This window comes from Leucopleurus acutus (assembly GCF_964270905.1).
Source record: "Leucopleurus acutus genome assembly, chromosome: 10".
Lineage (NCBI taxonomy): Eukaryota > Metazoa > Chordata > Mammalia > Artiodactyla > Delphinidae > Leucopleurus > Leucopleurus acutus.
Window position 1 is genome coordinate 102,119,420 of NC_139153.1, and position 19,035 is coordinate 102,138,454.

Below are 19,035 nucleotides of genomic sequence, written 5' to 3' on the forward strand. Positions count from 1 at the left end.
GTGGCCAGGAGGCGAGCCCCTGGCCCTGGCCCTCTGGGCTCCTGCCGGGCCCAGAGGCTTTCCCCTTCTTCCGCTCTCTGGCCAAGAGGGGCAGTGGGGTGGTCCTAGTCGGCTGCCTTCCACCTGCTTCTGGTTACATTGTGGGCGTGGGTTTCCCTTAAACTGTCAAATGTGATATGCCCGTGTGTATATTTCACACAAAATGTAAACGTCTCATGAGGAACTTCAGAAGTGAAGAATTATCAGAGAAACATTTCGAATGTGTTAAGAAATATTAGTTTTATTTAACCAGTTTTCACAGCTGAATATTTATTCTATAAAAACTTTACAGATTGTACAGTTTATATATAGTTCAAACTACTGAACGAAAAAAGTAGGTCCCACAGATGCAAAAATACTGCACCAGCCAATCCATGGTAAAGGCAGATTTACACGCTGTACAGCTCTCCACGAGGCCGGGAGGTGGTCGGTTCTAAGTATAAACTTCAAAACTGTACAAAAATAAGGTTTTGATTTTATTTCATTCTTCATACATTCAATATGATTGCAAGCTCAGAAGCCTACCGAGTGATAGGCGTCTGGAATCAGGAATCAGTCCTCACTCCTGGCGGGAATGCGGACGTCTATTTACACAGGGCACTCTTGGACAGCATCCTGTACTTGGTATATTGTGTAGACATGAAAGCAGAGACCAAGAACATTAAACGTCGATATAAGGTAGTTCTTTCTCTTAAAAAGGAGTTTCTGCATTTAATAGTGTGCCAAAAGAATTTTAACTTATTAAATAAAATATATTCTAAGTGAACCTAAAAATTACACTTTATAAACATAAAAATACTTTATTTTTGGTGTAATACATCAATCGTATCTGCAAATAGAAAACCAAACCTGTATATAAAGGAGTTCTCACCCAGTAACAAGAAGCGCTTACAGTTATTTTTTCAAATGGGTCAGAAAAATTAATTATAAACCCCTATAACTTAGAGATCATACTTAGCTATTCAGTGATTCGCTAACACTGCAACATAAGCTTTCCCCTAGAGAGAGTGGTTTCTTTCTGTTAACTGGGTGAGAATCGGACATATTTAAGAAAGAGGGCAGAATTAACTGATATCTCAGCGTGAATCCTAGGCGTGTTTTAGTCTGGGGGTATATTCAGCAGTGGGTGTTTAATCAGAAATACTTATTCTTTTAGGATAAGTCTTCCTTTTGATTGAGAATTTTCCATCTCTGAGGTTTTGTACCTTCCTGGAGACAAGGGCATGCCTCGGATCTTTCCGTATTTCTATTTGGGGTGGGGTGGGGGTGAGGCGGGCTAACACCTCTTTAGATTCTGTTTTCTAGAAGGAAGAAACAAGGAAAACAAACAATATTCCAGACTTTTCTGACACCCAAACCAGGAAAACACACTTCTTTTTTATACAGTACTAGCCAAAGATAACAAAAAGTAGAGCCTCAAAGAGCAGCCCAGAGCTCACAATTTATACTTTTATACTTGTGTGTGTATTAAGTATAAAATAATGACGTTTGGACAAAGGAGCTTTGTAGTTATTTATTTTAAAGTTACAGTACTTAAAAACTCCTTGGTAATAAATAGCTTGGCTGTTTCAAGTCCTGCTCCCAAGCGTGAGCTCCACGTGAACCTGTTTCAGGCTGTGAGGGTGGGTCCGCGCCCCGGGGAGCCCCAGCCGGCCTGCACGATGCGACTCCAGGGTCGTCTGGGGCAGCCCGGCTGTCAGAACTCGTCGATCTTCCTCTGCAGGTACTTGAGCATGGAGTCCATGCCCTGGGCCGAGCCCCAGATCTTCTTCAGCACCTCGCACTCCCGCTCGTTGGCCTGCTCCAGCTCCAGCTTCATGTTGCAGCGCACCAGGGCCTTGGATTCCTCGAGCACCTGTGCCAGACAATGAGCTGTGATTAGCGGGGACTGTGGCTGCAAGCGCTGGCTCCTCGCTGCCCCCAAGCTTACGGAGGCAGTTAGCAAACCTGACGAGCCACCTGGTAAGAAGGTGACCAAACATCTCACGATACGTGTCAGGCCCGATGTAGGTATAATGTGTATCTCATTCACTGTGGATACTGGACAAATTGTTCACTTCAAAGGGCTGTTAAGCTAATTCACAACAGCGCTGTGCTTCTTTCCACGCCCTGGTCCTGCCCCAGCAGTGTGACCAGGCTTGGGCCTGAGCTACGGCTGTGGGGCCCCTGCCCCCAGCGTGGACCCTGTCCACGCCTGTGATACTCATTGAGAATGCCCGCCCCGGGAATTTTCTAACCGGAATTTAATTTCGGTAACGAGTTGTGGGAGGCCTGGGACAGCCTAGATGGGAGTTGTGTCAGTTAGTATGAAATAACATTTCACCCAGTGCAGTTTTGTTAGAAGACTGTTACCCAGCGCACTTATTAGACAAAAACCAAAGTCCACTGAGGGAGAAATAAGTGCGGCTGTGTGAAAGGGCTTTGGAAACAGTAAAGAACTTTAGAAACGTTGCTTTTTGCAGACTTGCACGGGACACTGAGGTGACTGACTCTCAGCTTGAACTACACTCCTCGGCTCCCGGGTATCTGCAGAGGGGAGGGCAAGGTCAGCAGAGGCCCGAGCCCGGCCTCCGGTGTCGCACGTGGAGGCAGCTGTGGGTGCCCCCTGTGCGCGCCCTGCAGGGAAAGGTCGCGGTGAGAGCACTGACACGCGGAAGAGAAGGAACTGGACGTACGACCGGGTTACAGGAGGCGAGCTCCTTAATGCGGACCATGACTTCCTGGGTGAAGGTCCCGGGCCAGAACACCTGGGAGACCAGGCCTTTGCCGCACGCCTCCTGCGCCGTCAGCTTCCGTCCGCTGAGCAGCATTTCATTCGCCTGGAAGGAAGAAAGAGCAGAGGGCGCGTGAGACGCGGGAGGGCGCGGCAGGGAGGACACAGCCCGAAAACTCAGCCCTCAAAGTTCAGAGTGTGCGTGAGTAACACACGGGAGCTGCCACCAACGGGGGACGCAACTACCGGCCGGAGAGCTTTCAAGATGTAAAAGGCTTATTTTGTGACGTAGAACAGAACCAAGGACTCTAAATTAAAGAAGGCCTCTCTGCCATAGAGCTGAAGTTACTGGCATGTCCCTCCCCGCCTGCCGCCGCCCAGTGCCAGCCATTCCCACGTGTGGACTCATTCAGCACACGAACCGGTTTCCCAGGCAACAGGCGTAAGCAAGGCTAATGGCAATTGGTGGGTTTAAGGACTTGCACCAGGCACAGAACTGCTACCCAACGTTTTCTATGTCAGAGAGGCCAACGGTCCGAGCAAGGTTCTAAGGCCAGGGATGTTTCTGCTGCAGGGTAACTCGGCAGCCACGTGGTGAAAAATAAACTCTGCGGGACCTGGATGACCACTTAGTCTGCTTAAGAGGGTCTGACCACAGTTACTTCATGGAAGAAGTTCACAGCTGCAGATGTTAAAATCAATTTCATACACACTTTTTTTAAAAACTTGGTCCTGGACTTGTGTTGAGACCTGAAAAGTGACCTAAGTGTGGGTTTTATCTCATCCGAACGACAGGCTCAGATGCTGCAATAGGAGAGAGGAGAGAATCTATCTGACAAACCTCACCCTATTCTGATGCGACAATTTCCTCTCCGTAGTTTATCCTGAAGACTCCTGAAGACTTGACCACGAGCTTCTAGGCTCCGGTAAAACATACTTTTTTCCAAAAGCGGTAAAACCCTTGTTCTGAAAGGCCCTGCTCGCACTGAGACGCCTCAGCTGACAGACCTGTGCACCTCCTGGAACCCACCGGCGCGGCTGGAAAGCAGATGCCTGCGGGTCTACTGGCCTTTCAGCGTAGGGCGGGGAGCCAGGTCCCGTCTCCCAGCTCGTGTTTCTGTGCACTCCACTGCGTCGTGCAGACAAGACCACAAGCCAGTCACTGAGCGTGGAGCACGTTCTCAAGACCGACGTGAACGCCAGGGTCTGAGCTCGGATGGTGGATGCAGACACTGCCGGCCCTGGGCCGTCTGGAGTGGGAGTGACGGGGCGGGCGTCCTCAGCCCCTCGCCGTCACTTCCTTGAACATCGTTTTCTGCCACGTGGAGGTCACTTACTGCTCCCCCTACCCCGTCTCTCCTTCCCTCTTCTGGACGCTGAGGCCTGGGGGCAGTGACGGCCAGTCGTGAGCTGTCCTTGCTGCCTGGCTTCCTTCACGAGAACCGGCTCGCCCCTACCTGCTGTTACGGGAGAGCCGGCCCCTACTCGGCCTTCCTACTCCAGGTAGGGGGATGCACAGGGCAACGCGGGGCAGGTCTGCACAGACCCCAGAAAGCACAGTGCCTGGCTGTACGCGGCTACCCCGGGCAGGCCTGGTATGGGGGGGGGGGGCGGCAGGGGGCGTCCACCACGTGAACCGAGTGGCCGGTGCAGCCACTGTCCCTCTGCAGCTCCAGCCGGACACCAGGGCCAAGCTGGCAGGTCCTGAGGAGCCCAGCCGCCGGCCACACTGCTCCTCACTCCGGCCTGCGACTGTACCCCGCCTGCAGGGCCCCGGGGTCCCCGGCCCAGAGACCCTCCCCGTGCCAGCCTGGGGAGCAGCGGGTGGACGCGCACCCTGGGAGGAGGGGCGCTGGCCTCCACGTCCCCGCAGGCTGGGAAACAAGGGGCGGAGGCCAGCACGGCCACGGCAACCCTCCCTCCCGCTGATCCCAAAGGGTGCCGTCTCCCCTCCTCACAGTTCCGGGCGTGGCGGTCCCAGAGGGGCCACAGCTGTCAGCAAGGGTCCCACTGGCCTTCAAGCCACGACTGCTGCCTGGGCAGGGCAGGGGGCCCCCAGAGCCATGCGGTCCTCCCGCCTGACTGCAGCCATCCATGAACCAGGGCAGCGGCTCGGGCCTGGGCGCGCACAGGGCCCAGCGTCCCCAGCAGGATGGCCACTGAGGGCAGCTGGCGGGGGGCTACAGCAGGAAGGGAGACGAGGGGGAGCAGCCCTGAGACCAGATGTGGCCACGGGCGCTGCGGCTCGTCCCACATCACTCCTTTTACATTTCTTTAAACGTTCTGTTTGGGAGTGAGTAGACTTAGGGAGAGATGATGAAAGCAGCACAGAGAGCTCCTGGGCCCCGTCCCCCAGCTGGCCCTCACGGTAACACCTTACGGAACACCTCGCTATGACCAAAACCAGAAAATCACCAACATGATGCTCTTACGACTGAGCCGCGACCTGTCTGCCAATCTTGCCAGGTTTCCCAGCGACATCCTTTCTCTGACCCAGGCCCCCTGCCCTGAGCCGTCAGGCCCCCTCCAGGCCGCGATGGTTCCTCGGCCTTTCGGTGAGTTGTCCGACCGGGCGCCCTAGAGGGCGCTGTGCGGTGTTTGCGGGCGGTGCCTGCCGCCAGGGCTGCTCCAGTGTTACCTGGGTGCCCAGGACGCCTCCTTCTCAACTGCACTTACTCTTTTTCCACCATCAATAATGAGCACATGCAAACATCCTTTTCCTCGTGAGCTGCGGGCCCCCGCCTGAGGCAGCACCCCTGTCTCGTCGTCCTCTGCGTCTCCCCGAGGAACGGGGGGGGGGGGGGGGGAGTCCTGCACCCAGGCGCGCGGCCCCGCACACGGGCAGGAGGAGGTGGCGCCCACGGGACAACGGGCGACGGCTGGACACGGCTGTGCTGCCCAGATCTGGCTGCCTGGCCGCTGGAGACGGTCAGCACAGATACCAGGAGCCCTGGGGACCCTCTGCCACGGGGTGACACCACAGCCTGAGCTGAGACGACGGACACGGCAGCCAGCCACTCCAGCCCACGGCAGGGTGCATGTCCCAGGCCACTAGGTGCCCCAGGGCTCCCCGCGGGGGCGGGGGTGAAGCTCCGTAGGGCCCACCGTACAGCTTGGCTCCTGCCGCCGTGTGCCGGCCTCCCCTGCAGCGTCTGTGCCTGCAGCCCCAGGCCAGGACCCCAGCCCGTACCCGGTTATGGCTCAAGGAGCGAGGAACGTCAACGTGAACTTTCTACAACCCACAAGCTGCAACGCAAACACAGGCTCTCGTTACGGGCGGATTTAACAGGTAAGACGAAAGCCCCCCAATCCTGGGGGGAAAGGCCCAGCTTTGCTCCTTCGTGCTTTCCTCTAAAACGGCAGCTTTCAGGTTATGAGGGCAAGAACCTGTTGATTGCAAACTCTGGTTCATTTGGGTCACAAACTGGGCGTTTACTACTCGTGGGTATCGCTGTTAATCACGCAAGAGACAGAGATTCCTCATGGCAGGAGGGCCTCTTCCCTAAACAGTCTATGAACCAAACCATGAAAACCTTCCACGAGCTCGTGAACTAAGTGTGATTTCATGATTTAAGAACAAGAACTGAATTACAAGTGCATTTGATGCAAAGTCCCCCCAGAATGATACCTCGTCTGTATTTAGAAAAACACTAACCAAACTAGACTTCTGCAGGACGTTTTCTAAGATGATTTTTTAAAAAGAGGTACTCACAGATGCTCCTCCCATAATCCTGGGAAACATCACGGTAGAACAGCCATCTGGACTCTGTCCGAAGGTAGTGTAGGGTGTTTGGAACCAAGCCTTCTCATTGGCCCAAACCACGTCACAGAGAGGCAGGATGGACGCTCCTAGCCCAATGGCTGGGCCGTTTACGGCTACAATAATAGGCTTCTTAAACTGAATGAAAGTATTCACGAAGTTTCTAAAATGGAAAATACATGGGGGAGTTACTCAAAACACTGCATGTTTGAGCAACAGAAAAATCTACTCCTACGGAATTCAATACACCAAGATGTGAACTCTGGGGGCATCACCGTGACTTGGAATTCGCTGACGGCCTTCTTCCCACTGCCAGGGGCCCTGGCTTTATGTACCGTGTGCTGCAAAGGCTTAATGGTGCCTTGGACACCAGGCCAGGGTGGCTGTCGCCACAGGACCTGTGTGAATTCTGCGGGAACAACACAGCGGAAGGTGCTCTCGGCTCGGGCTCCAGGGCCAACCTGTCTCCCCTGACGGCAGGAGGAGCCCAGGAACCACGATGGGCTTCGGAGGACCAGTCCAGCAGCTCTCCCGGAGGAGGCCTGGCGTCACTGCAGTAGCCTGTGCTGGGCAGGGACATGGGGCCTGGGGTCAGGAACCCCAGGGTTCCAGTCCCCAGGTCTGGACTTGGTCTGTGATTTCGGACGGCTTACTGATTAACTCGAAACACAGAAATTTCCTGAGTTTATATAGAACTAGATGGAATGAGTTGGGGGACGTGGGGACAAGAAGCTCACAGGCTCGTGTGAGATGTGAGACCTGACAAGAGCATCACACCGCTGGGACCTGCTGGAGGGTCAGGCTGGGAAGGCGGGCTGCTCTGCTCTTCGGTTCAGGGCCAGATGGTGCATCGCCCTCCCCTGCACTGTGACGCTAACTATGATCAGAGGTCGCGTCGTGTGAAGACTTAACATGGTGAAGAAAAGGACAAACCCACCCAAAATGAATACAAGATAATGCCTTTAAGGCCAGCTATGTTCTAGATCAGAAGGCCAGAACTCCAAATTCTCAACCTGACGCCCCCCAGCTTTGGGGCCAAAAATACCAGTCTGGGTCCTGCTCCCTACAATTCAGCAATTTAAAAATAAGGCAAATCTGTGCAGATCATCTCTATCATCTAGTCTCTCATCTAGTCTCTCCTCCTCCCCAAATACTGACAGGAAGGGTCGTGTCTTCTTTGGATGGTGGGGGCGGGGGGGGGGGGGAGGTTTGGAGGGAGGGAGTGTGTGTAGGGTCTGTGTGTGGGGGAGGGGACCCTAGAGTTTGGCAGCCTGCAAGCCTCACTCTGGGAACTCTTCTCAAAAGCCCCTGCAGTCAGCACAGACCTCAGCCTGCCCCAGGGTCCCCAAAGGTTGGGGGGATTGAGAATTAGGTCACTCGAATGAGCTGCAGAGACTTTTAAATGAGCGCCTGGGGCACTGTTAGGAAGATCACACTGGGTTTTAAGGACGCAAAGAGCCGGACAACCTTTACAATAGGTCCTTGAAATAATCCTAGACCAGTACGTGAAGCTACTTCAGTTCCGCCACTGTTTGAGGATTCTGGGTCAACGAGTCGTGGCGGAAATGCATTTTCTACGCTCAGTTACCAACGACCCTTGAGAAGGTAACTGCTGTCTCCCTGGTTTAAAGCAGACGTTTTCCCCGAGTAGCCCCACATTCATCTGCTCACGTGAACAGGGGCAAAGTGGAAGGTCTTTCAGTGCTGACATCTGGAAACCATGGATGGGATGGTAGCTTAACATGAAAGAGGTGATCAAAACAGTGTAATAAAGGGATTCTATAGAGAAACGGTACAAGGAATGATCCTTCTCATATGTCAGTATAAAAGAAAAAAAATCTTCTAAAATACATATTGCAAAATCAGGCTGGAGAAATTGGAACTGAATTTTTTCCCCCCTAAGAAGATGATTTTTATTTTTGCTTGGATTGATCATCTAAACCCGGGGCTCTTTCTGGGAGGAGTATGAATTAACCGACTCCCTCTGGAGTGAAGGCCATTGCCCCTTCTCGGAGGACTCCACCGCGCCATCTGACGAGCTCTGAGACGCCAGAGCGAGCACGGGCCACAGAGAAACCCCTCTCGTGTGAAAATAAAAAAAAAGAAAACCCCCCAAAAACCCCAAACAGAAGTTCACAGAACTGCTTTTCTGTTTTGCAGGAACTTCCCCGAGCCAAGAAGGCTTAGCCACACGGCAGCCAGAGGCGGGAGGCGCCTTCGGGCCCCGGGATGGCTCTCGGGGGCCTGGCAGCCAGGGACCGTCTCTCCACTGCTTTGCGGGGCGTAAAGCAAGTGTATTTTAGAACTTACAATGCATGAACGTTCAAATGTGTTCAATGCAACATAATGAATTTAAACTTCGCTTTCCTCTGGATTGCCTATGAATTGAGTGAAAGGCTGTGCTGGGAACAGCAGGGAAGGAAAGAGATCATATTTGCCACAAAAAGACTCTTAAAACCCAAATTCTCTCCATTCTTCTGAAGTACATTTACTACCCCACAGACCTCGCCAAGTTAGAAAATCACCTAAGAACAACAGTCCAGGAATTGTTTTGGGGAAACCAAGAACTGACCTGTTAAGGGCCAGTTCACTGCCATTTCTCAACTGATCTCCCCCTTCACGAGAGTGCCTGGAACGGGAGTGAATGCGGAAGAGGTCAGGTTCCAGGGGACATTTCCTCTCTGGCTTTGCTCCCTCCCCAAATCTCTGCTCCTCTCGCCTCCTTTTGGGGAGAGGAGGCTCCTGGTCCTTCAAGACACAAAGCAGCAGCTACTGGTCCCCACAGACTGCAAAAGCCTAACGTTATAAATTGATCCCTAATAACTGTTTTTATCACTAATGTGCTGAGTATTTTTATTACAATTAATCTGCAAACTGGTTACTGCTGAGAATCCCAGCAACGGCATTAGCCCCTACAGATACTTAAGAAGCTAACAGTTCAGACCTGACCTTCCTATTTCCCACCTTTCTTTCGGAAACTCACTGCGATTGATGTTCTTTGCCCAAAGTTTTAAGGAATTTGAGACGAGACGCCACAGAAACAAAAGATACGCGTAGTAATAGCTTTATGTGTATAAGCCAGCCTTACACACACAAACATGAATTTCAATGCAAATGAGCGAAAGTAAAGGTTAAGTCACTCTGGTGTAACTTTCGGGGTCCTGCCTGAGTGCATTTGGAAAAACTCACATTGACAAAAACGTACTTAAAGAAGAGCTGATTTCCTAAAGCAAGATTCAGCTTTCCCCTAGGAGACCAATTCGGCCTTTCGTGGGGAGTGAGGAGAGCCTGGAGCTTCTGAAATGGAGTGGGTGGCTGAAGAAAATTAGCATTTAAAATTACCTAGAAGTTCAACACATAAGATCGCGCTTGATCTATCCTTCCTCTACTTTGTCTAATCCCAACAATACGAGCCTTTGCCCAGATCAAGGGCAACCCCACCCTGGAGAAGCCAGAAAGTTCATTGGTGGAACTCTCACTCAGCAGAGCCCCCAAATCACACAGTCAGGTGGAAAGTCAGTGTGATCTTACGGAGAATACACAAAGTCACCACCTGAGGCGTAAGCATCTGTATTTTAAAAATGAACATTAAGTTCCTATAATGCATCCTGAAAGGGTGGGATGGGTCAATAATTAGGAATATCTACAAGTTATCCTAAAGTTACTGACGACTTGTCAAGGAATTACGTGCATTGATCAAGCAGTTTACTTTGAATAACAAGATGGTCCCGTCTAGCGCACTGTAAGTTTGAAATTATTTAGGAAGCCAGAAGCAGTGCTTCATAAAATCAGATTATAAAATTTCAAACTAGTTTTGGAGAAACAACTACCCTACGATAGCCTAAAAAATAGTTAATGTTCAAAAAGATTAACGAACAGATAATGCCTTGTATACATGCACACGTGTATATAGTGTGAGAAAACATTAATTTTGAGAATTATTAAAAATATTCTGAAAGGCCAAGGCAATGCCCTATAGTCCCAAGGTGTGGGGTTCCAGGGCTCCTCTGACGGGCTGTTTGGGGCTGTGCCCATCGGAACCATCTGGGGAGATCTTTTGGAGAGAGATGCCCCGCCTACTCCAGGCCAAGACAGGAAAACGGCTTCCACCATCCTGCTGTGTGGCTGGAACTCAGGATGAACTTGTGTGTACTGCTTGTACTGAAAAAACCTGCTCGTGTGATGTTACGGAACTAGTGTGTCATAAAGTCCAGCCGATTTAGTTTAGAGTCAAGCAAACGGTAAGTTACCACATGAAAAAGACAGTGTCTATTCCAGGGCTGGCGGCAGACCACACGGAGCGTGGACGGCCGCAGCCCCCGCCACGTGCTACCCTGCGCTCTGCCCCTGGAGCGCCCCCCATCGAGCGTGTGCTGGGCTCCAGCCAACCTTGACATGCGTCATCTGCTCAAGGCAAGTGGCCCACAGCAGAGACAGAAGGTCCGATCAACTCTGCTACCAGCGAGTCTCAGGGGAGGAGACGCACGCCCTGCTCACAGGCCCGTCCAGACCCGCCCCACGGGGCCTGGGTCACGCCGGCATTCACGGCGGACCAGGTGTGCGTACCTGATGGCCTCGGCCATCTTCGTGCTCTCTCTCTTCCGGTCGTCCGTCAGGCGCCGGATGAAGTAGATGAAGTCAAGGCCGCAGCAGAAGACGCTGCCCACGGCGCTGAAGAGCACCAGCTTGCTGTCGTCGGCGGCGGCCGTGCTCAGGGCGCTCTGCACTTCCTTCATCACCTGAAAGGCACCGGGAGTCACGGGCGCGAAGGGAACGCTAAGAGCATCTCTACTGGACCATCTCGATCCACGCAAAGTGCATTTACAGCCTGATGCTGTTGCCTGTACCTACCAAGTAACTCGCAAGTTTCTTATTTTCTGAAACCGGGGACTGGGAATAATGGGGACAGAGTCTCATCACATAACAAATTACGAACGGAGGATAACTAGAGAGGTGTGTGAATCTGAGTTACTCAACGGTCCCGTCCTTGCGGCTCTCGGTGTGTGAGTTACGTATTATATCCCCTTGGCATTGCTACAGTGTGGACAGCAGGTGGCGCATGCAACCAGTCCAAACAAACTACTAGTCTGGTTTCATTTGACACCAGCTTCCGTCCTTGGGACAGAAACCCCAAGTTTAGTGCGTACGGGTAACGAGTACAAGCACATCAGCATGGAGGCATTTTAGAAGGGCACAAACTACTTAAAATGGTCTCTCTGAAGGACTTACAAATAACCAACGGTCTAACGAGGTACCGGGGACCAGCCGCCCCGAGCTGGTCTGTCCCGTGATCCTGGCCAGACACACTAGCTTTCTGTGGTTTGGTTTTCTCGTCCAGAAAAGGCGTGACCTAGCTGTTCACAAGCAGGAAACAAACAACTACCAGAACTTACAATTTTAGGCATGATAGAGTGCAGGTTCAAACACTTCCGATTTTAGATACTTCACAGAACTAAGTTTTCGAGCCTTTGTGAGCACCAGTCTCCCTCGATCCTGGGAAGCTACCTTTACCGGGTACGATCAGTAACAAATGCATTGGCATCACCGCAGCTGTAAGTTCCACTACGCGGAGTGCTGGGACCGACTGGGAAGGATGGTGAGATATTCAGAAGGCTGGACCTGGGGCTCTTTAATCTTGTCTGAACAGAGAGCTCTGGGACCTGACGAAAGCTACAGGATGGCGTGTGCACACGCTTTACATGTGACTTCAGGGAGGCCCTCCGTCCCCCCCGATGGATGAAGAGCTCCTGGCCGGGAGGTGGAAGCACACGGGCACCACCGCCACCTCCCTGTTCACAGCCAGAGCCCCAAGCAGGAAGCCGGGTCCTCGCCGGACCACACTGTCCCCACGTATAACGGGGAGCAGGCCTGCCGTGCTGCGCTGGCTTCCACCATCGGGTGAAACAGCCCGGGGTGGGGATGGGGGATGAGAAAGGGCGCAGGAGAGCAGGGACCGGGCCCCGCAGGCCCAGAGAGACAGGAGGCCCCGAGCAGCCCCAGGGACGGTGCTCACCTCTGGGTTGAGAGAGTTGTTCTCGGACGACTTCGTGGACAGCAGGATGTGGGTGAAGCCGTCCTGCTTCCGGACGACGATATCCCTGTACCTGTAGGCGCTTTCCGTCTGCCTCACGCTGAAACGCAGCCGCTTGTCGAAGGGCTGGTCTCGTCTGTCATCGATGAATTTCCTCTTCCCGGCCGTCACGCCCGTGACTGACGTCTGCAGGTTGGTCGTCCCATTGGCCGTCAGCGCATCCATGAATGGAGAGGAACCTGCCAGGGGTCCGAAAGCACAGCAGTCGGTGAGGTCTTGCCCTCAACTCGCCTTTGAATTAGGGAAAAATGCTTGCGACAGACCCAGGATCGACTGTGTTAATTTAAGAAGCTTAAAAAGTTGAACCTTTGGAGAGGATAGGCGTTTGTTTGCCTCCCAAGTCTGACGAGGAAATCACCCTCGCACTGATCCCGCCTAATAAAACAAGAGATGGGAAGGAACGTGCTGAAAAGAAACTGCGAAATTTGAGACTTTTGAGGAACGGAACTGAACTAGAACGGGTCTCATGAAGATGAAGAGGACATATTCCGGGCTTGAGAAGTTGAAAGAAAAATGGAATCTGATTCAAAGAAATATTATTAGAGCCGAGCTATCTGCCATTTTAGCCGAAATTTCTTCTGGATGAAGAGCCGCTCACACAGGCTCACGAAGCAGCCCCGCCCCGTTTCTGCGGGTCCGCCACGCCCTCGGGCCACTCTGTCCCCTGGTCCCGGTTCTACTACATTTTCAAACAGCCTTTTCAATGGCTGGAGACGGCGCTCTCTCCTGCCACCAAAAGTTAGTCCCGCTGATTCTCCCTCCTCTGTTGGCTGTTCTGTGTCAGGCTAGCTGCTGTGTTTCACTCAGCCTAAAGACACCGCCTTCCGAACTTGGTGTTTCTTACTACGATAAAGTCAAGGGTTTGATACTTTCTTAGAGTTACCAGGAAATGTCAGGCTAAGGGTTCAAGCGTTAAGGCAAATAATTATGCTCCTGTGGGTGTGAACTGTCTAAATATTATCTAAGCTGGTAATGCATGTATAGAGCCTTTGGGTGGAGGAAGAAAGGGAAAGAAATGCAAGGAGCTGGATCGGGCTTTACTAATAAAACGAGCAAGGAGAGAAGTTCTCTGAGGAGAAGAGCTGGGTGAATTATGAGTCAGAACTACTTCCTGCAAAGTGAAAGAAGATGCGCCGTTGGAGACGACTTGTGAATGGACGGTTGACTTTCATTCAGTTAGCAGATCTACTTTGGAGGTTTTAAGAATTGAAAATAAATTCATTTTCGGGAAAATCTGGGAGAGGTTCTAATACATAAATGGTACAAGACTCTGAGACTATAAAAAGGTACATGGTACAAGGCCTCCCCCATCAGCCCACGACCCCCCTTGCCCTCCATAGCCACTGTGTCTGGTTTCCAGGTGTCTTACAGAGTGCCCTATGTGTATATCAGCAAATATGAATTTAAGTGCTTCTCTCTCACCCGCCTTTAACACACACACATGGCAGCACATTAGACACAGCGTTGCGGATTTCTGTAATGCATTTTACCAGCAATTTTTGATACTACAAGTGATACTGCAACGCATAACCTTGGCTTGTGTTGTCCCTTCCAATGTGCTGGCCAACCTGTAGGATAAGTTTCTAAAGGATCTGTAACGGAAAGAGCATTTGATAAGCTGTTACCAGTGAGACGGGGCACTGCTGAATCTTTCCTGTTTCTTTTAACCTTCAGCCTCTCCTCTACCAGCTCCCGCCACCCTCCCGTCTGTGTTTACAGACGTTCTCCAACCTCTTCCACACTCTGAGATGCTCTTCCCAGCACTGCCCTCTCTTCTCAGGCCCGTCACAGCCCCGCCCTCTCTTCTCAGGCCCGTCACAGCCCCGCCTGGGCTGTCCTTGCTGTCCCCACTTCTCCCTCTGCCCATCGTTCCTCCACCCGTCTGCCCTAAGCTGGAGTCTACGCGAACGGACAACTTCTCGGGTGCAGGGAGGAACGGGCCATGAATGAGGCTAGACCACTGAGCCTGGTGCCCAGGAGACGGGGCATCTGCAGGGGAGTGTCACAGGGAAATGTGGTTTTCTCCAGTCACTGCTGAAGTGAAGAGTGAAGAGGCTCCGGAGCCCAGAAGCGGGGCCTGTGGTGAGCGGAGTGGGTGTCCAGAAACGACAGCGGAGCTGAGAAGTAGAAGCAGTGAAGGAGAGGGGGAGCCACGAGCCTGCCTGGGTGCGGGGAGGGTCACGCGCAGGGCCAGGGGGCTGCCCAAGGGAGGGAGCGGAGCCACGCGACGAGGCTGTGTCAACAGTGGCGTGTACCACAGAGAGAAGGAGGGGGATGGAGAGGTCGTGGGGCGGGGGGGTGGGGCACGAGGGGCCGCTCTTAAACCCGGGAAGTTGTCGCACTGGAGGGCAGAAGCCAGAACGGAGAATTCAATGTACGACAGACAAAAACTGTCACATGCAAAAAACATACATGTTCAAACCAAGAATCTGTTAACATGCGGTGGTAAGGGCCCCGGAAGAGCAACTGCAGCTGAGCGGGACCGGTATTTACGGGACCGACAATGACGATTCCCCTGCCTAAAAAGAGGTCCCATCAGAAATAAGCCCACGCAGAGGCAGACAGGGAGGCCGCCCGCCCCGGGTGAAGGGGGAGGGCGATGAAGGGCCACGGGCGGCCCGGCTGGGGCTCCGGCACATTCCGGAAGCACAGGTTCTCGGGGAGGCGCTTGCTGGTGTGTCTGGCTCTTGATGTTACCAACCCTGAGTGAGTTAACAGGTGCTGTGTCAAAGCGGCAGGAATGACCCTGGTGACGCGGGGAAGCCCTCTGCGTGCTGGGTGCCCGCCGTCCACCAGGGCGAAGCCGCTGGCTTCGGATCAGCCCTTCCACCCCGACCTGCTCCTGCTTCGCAGGATAAATGAAGCCACACATTCCTCAATGCTCCAGGAGTTTCCCTGGTGGCTTCCTTCCGCAAAGGCAGAGGGTTTCTAGGCTATGGGTCCACGTAGCCTTGATACGTGAGCTCTGGAAGCAGCTCCGCATACTGGAGGCAGCGCGTCCCCCGGAGCTCTCCGTGGTTCTGCAAATGTAGCGTGGATTTCTGTTGCCTCACGCCAGCCAGCACTGCTGGCTTTGGCCTTCGCGTCCCTGTTAGAGCTCTGCTGATTGCACAGCCTGTGATCTTGCCAGTGGCTCAACCCCCAACCCCAGTATGAGCCCCACCTGCAGGACCCTGTTCAGGTGGAGAAGTGCTCATGGCAGGATTGCCCTCAGACTCGCAGGCGCCAGCGCTGGGCCACGCCCCTCGTGACGTGCGTCCCCCCGTTCAGGTCTGTGCTCCCCCAGGGCCTCTGGACTCGCCGTTCCCTCTGCCTAGAACGTTCTGGCCCTAGAGCTCCAGACGGCTGCTTGTTTCTGCTCATCTGAGCGGCAGCTCCTCGAGAAGCCTCGGTCCCCACGCGTGCGGCCCTCCGGGCAGCACCCACGCGGCCCAGTCTGTCTCCCTCGCAGCGTGCCTTACCCGGCTCATCCTGTCTCACCCGACTTTTACTTACGCTCCGTGGCTGGACGTCACCAAGCTCCCCGTCTGTCTCATTCACTGCCGCACCCTCGGTGCTTGGAACACGCGGTCGCCACTGACCAAGCAGATGTGGGGGGGACCCCAACGCCCCTTCAGCCCAGCCCCCTGCACCCAGAGGAGGAGGCCTGCAGCCCACCCAGCCTCGTGACAATCGGGGGCAGCAGTGCCACACTTCAGAGCAGAAGCCACTGCTAAGGACTCAGCTAAAAGGCAAACACTGAGATTCAGGAAAAGACGTCCTCCGCGATGGAAACCATCGTGCGACGCGCAGTGTGACCCAGGCTCTGCGGGAAACACAGGAGGCAAAAGCTCCAAGGTTCCAGCATGAAATCCAGCTCGGAAAACCTCACCCAGCGCCGCCCCGAGAAAGACATTCTAAGAGCAAAAAAGATACTCTCGGGGGCCTCCCTGGTGGCGCAGCGGTTAAGAATCGCCTGCCGGTGCAGGGGACACGGGTTCCAGCCCTGGTCCGGGAGGATCCCACATGCCGCGGAGCAACTAAGCCCGTGCGCCACAGCTACTGAGCCTGCGCACTAGAGCCCGCGAGCCACAAGTACTGAGCCCATGTGCCACAACTACTGAAGCCCATGTGCCTAGAGCCCGTGCTCCGCAACAAGGGAAGCCACCACAATGAGAAGCCCGCGCACCGCAACGAAGAGTAGCCCCCGCTCGTCACAACTAGAGAAAGCCCGCGCGCAGCAACGAAGACCCAACGCAGCCAAAAAAAAAAAAAAAAAGATACCCTCAAACATATACTGCTAACCTGTTAAAATTCACGGCTTCAAGGGACTTCCCTGGTGGCACAGTGGTTAAGACTCTGTGCTCCCAATGCAGGGGGCCTGGGTTCGATCCCCGGTCAGGGAACTAGATCCCACATGCATGCCGCCACTAAGAGTTTGCATGCTGCAACTAAGGAGCCTGTGAGCCGCAACTAAGACCCGGTGCAACCAAATAAATAAACAAAATTTAAAAATTCACTGCTTCAAAAAGCATGTCTCTAACGTGAAATGTGCTTCCAACCATGATAGAGAAACGGTGTCTGGATTTCCTCATTGGCCAGTGAGACCCAGAAAACAGCGCAAACCACCACATGACCATTTCAGACACCAGACAACAGGCAGGGCACGACCGTGTTGCCAGCATGAAGGGGGCAGGTGAGCCCAGTGACCCACTGGGCGTTCTGCCTGGAGGTGACTTTCACGCTGGGGGAAATGCTGACTCGGGAACGCAGGCTGAAGGTGAGGAGGCCCAGGAGGCTGGAAGAAGAAAGGGACCCGGGCCTCCTGGATGTTCATGGCCGTTACTTTCTTTAGTCTGAAGTCCGAGAGCAAAGCACTACAGTGTCTACAGAATCATCCGCCCTCCTTTATGGAGTCCAACGTTTCAAACCGTTGTCATCCACACTCACTGAACCTAATCCTATTTAATGATATAAAGATTATATAATCTGCAAACTGAATTCATTAACAGAAAACTCTTCAAATGAACGTGGAACTAAAGGCAGGCTTTAAACATTAGCATCCCTTGTTTCCGTAACACATTCAATGACTCCTCTGTAAGTCATTACAAAAGTCTCTGCTGCAACTCCTTCAATTACACTTCCCTGTCCGCGGGGATCTCTGGATTTAAAGTTTATAGGCTCACTCTTGGCTGTCTCCATAAGAGACATTAACACATCATCGGTGCTCCTATAATGCTTTGCTCCAACACGACTGATACATCAGGAACGATCTGAGCACCTGTGCACGCAGCGCGCACTGTGAGAAAGCGTGGGCTGTGCCTCTGGGCCCCAACCCGGACTTGGTCCCCCCCTTCACCCCCGCTGAGCCCTCTGGACGCTCGCCACCTTGGGCTGTAAGAGGTGACTCCCAGAGCAGGAGGGCACCCAGCACTGCCTCTGACGCTTGGGATACCCCTGACCCGATAAATAAGCCTGAGATTCGAGCCCTCGCCACCCGGTCAGCATGCCTCCTGCTTTCTCAGCAGCATCAGCTGGTGCCACCCTGGGAGGTGGGTGGCTGGAGGGGAGAGCAGGCTGCCGGGTCACTGTCCAGACTCTTGGCTGAAGACCTGTGGGGTGGGAGCGGGCAGGGACAGACCCGTGATCACTGCCCTGCACGCTCACGTCACGTCCGGTCCCTGGCCCCTCCCTGCCCTGCTTTCTCCACCGGCCCGCTTTCCAGTCTTTCACCTCCAGCTTGACCTCCATCAGCCTCACTGCTTCTCTGCCTTCTAGTTTTGACAACACACTGGCTGTGACCAAGGCCACAACCACAAGAGCTCTCCTCAAACCTTTCATGAAAGTATTTTCCCTACAAAACAAGAACCAAAAACAACCACCACCCCCCACCCCCGGCAACTTAAATAAAAATGCAGCAGGTGAATAACCAAGATTTTCCATAGTTGGGTCTCTTTCATGTCTCTGACATCCCCTCTTGGGAATCAATCAGGTACCACCATCTGCTCCAAGATCCAGGCAGGACCACCTGCATCCCAGCTTCCTAAGCTGAGCTGGAGCCTCACTGAGCCAGGGCCAGGGCGCTCCACAACTCTGTACCGAGTAGCCACTGGCACAGAATCTGCACTGGGGAAAACACACTGCGAACAACTCATTCTTTAAAGAGCAAAAGAATGCCTAAGGATGGAGGGTGTATAAAAGCCATTTTAGTGCACGAAGCACACACAGAATTCCTCGACACCACGGAACAGCTCATGAATGCCAGAAATACATTGAAGGCAGATGAATGGAAAATAGTGAAATGAATTAGTTAACAACTCTTAAGAGTACCTAGAATTAGGAAGCATTCTGAAAACGGACCGAAAAAAAGACACAAGCTATGATTTCTTCATTTGAAATTATTCTGTTAAATAACTAAGTTTCCAGAGGGAACCAATCTAGGAATATTAAGTA

General features: G+C 53.1%; 1 protein-coding gene across 2 annotated transcripts in view; it reads right to left on the minus strand.

Moving 5' to 3' along the window:
• Positions 1–273: 273 nt before the first annotated feature.
• CDYL (chromodomain Y like) overlaps positions 274–19,035 on the minus strand; it is a 153,229-nt gene continuing 134,467 nt past the window's right edge. For both annotated transcript variants that reach the window (XM_082848041.1, XM_082848040.1), the window contains 5 exons: positions 12,526–12,782; positions 11,079–11,251; positions 6,465–6,675; positions 2,715–2,858; positions 274–1,894 (listed from right to left, as the gene is read on the minus strand). In XM_082848041.1, the coding sequence (XP_082704167.1) occupies positions 1,736–1,894; positions 2,715–2,858; positions 6,465–6,675; positions 11,079–11,251; positions 12,526–12,768 (930 nt within the window). In that variant the 5' untranslated portion in view covers positions 12,769–12,782 and the 3' untranslated portion in view covers positions 274–1,735. The remainder of the gene's footprint in view (positions 1,895–2,714; positions 2,859–6,464; positions 6,676–11,078; positions 11,252–12,525; positions 12,783–19,035) is intronic.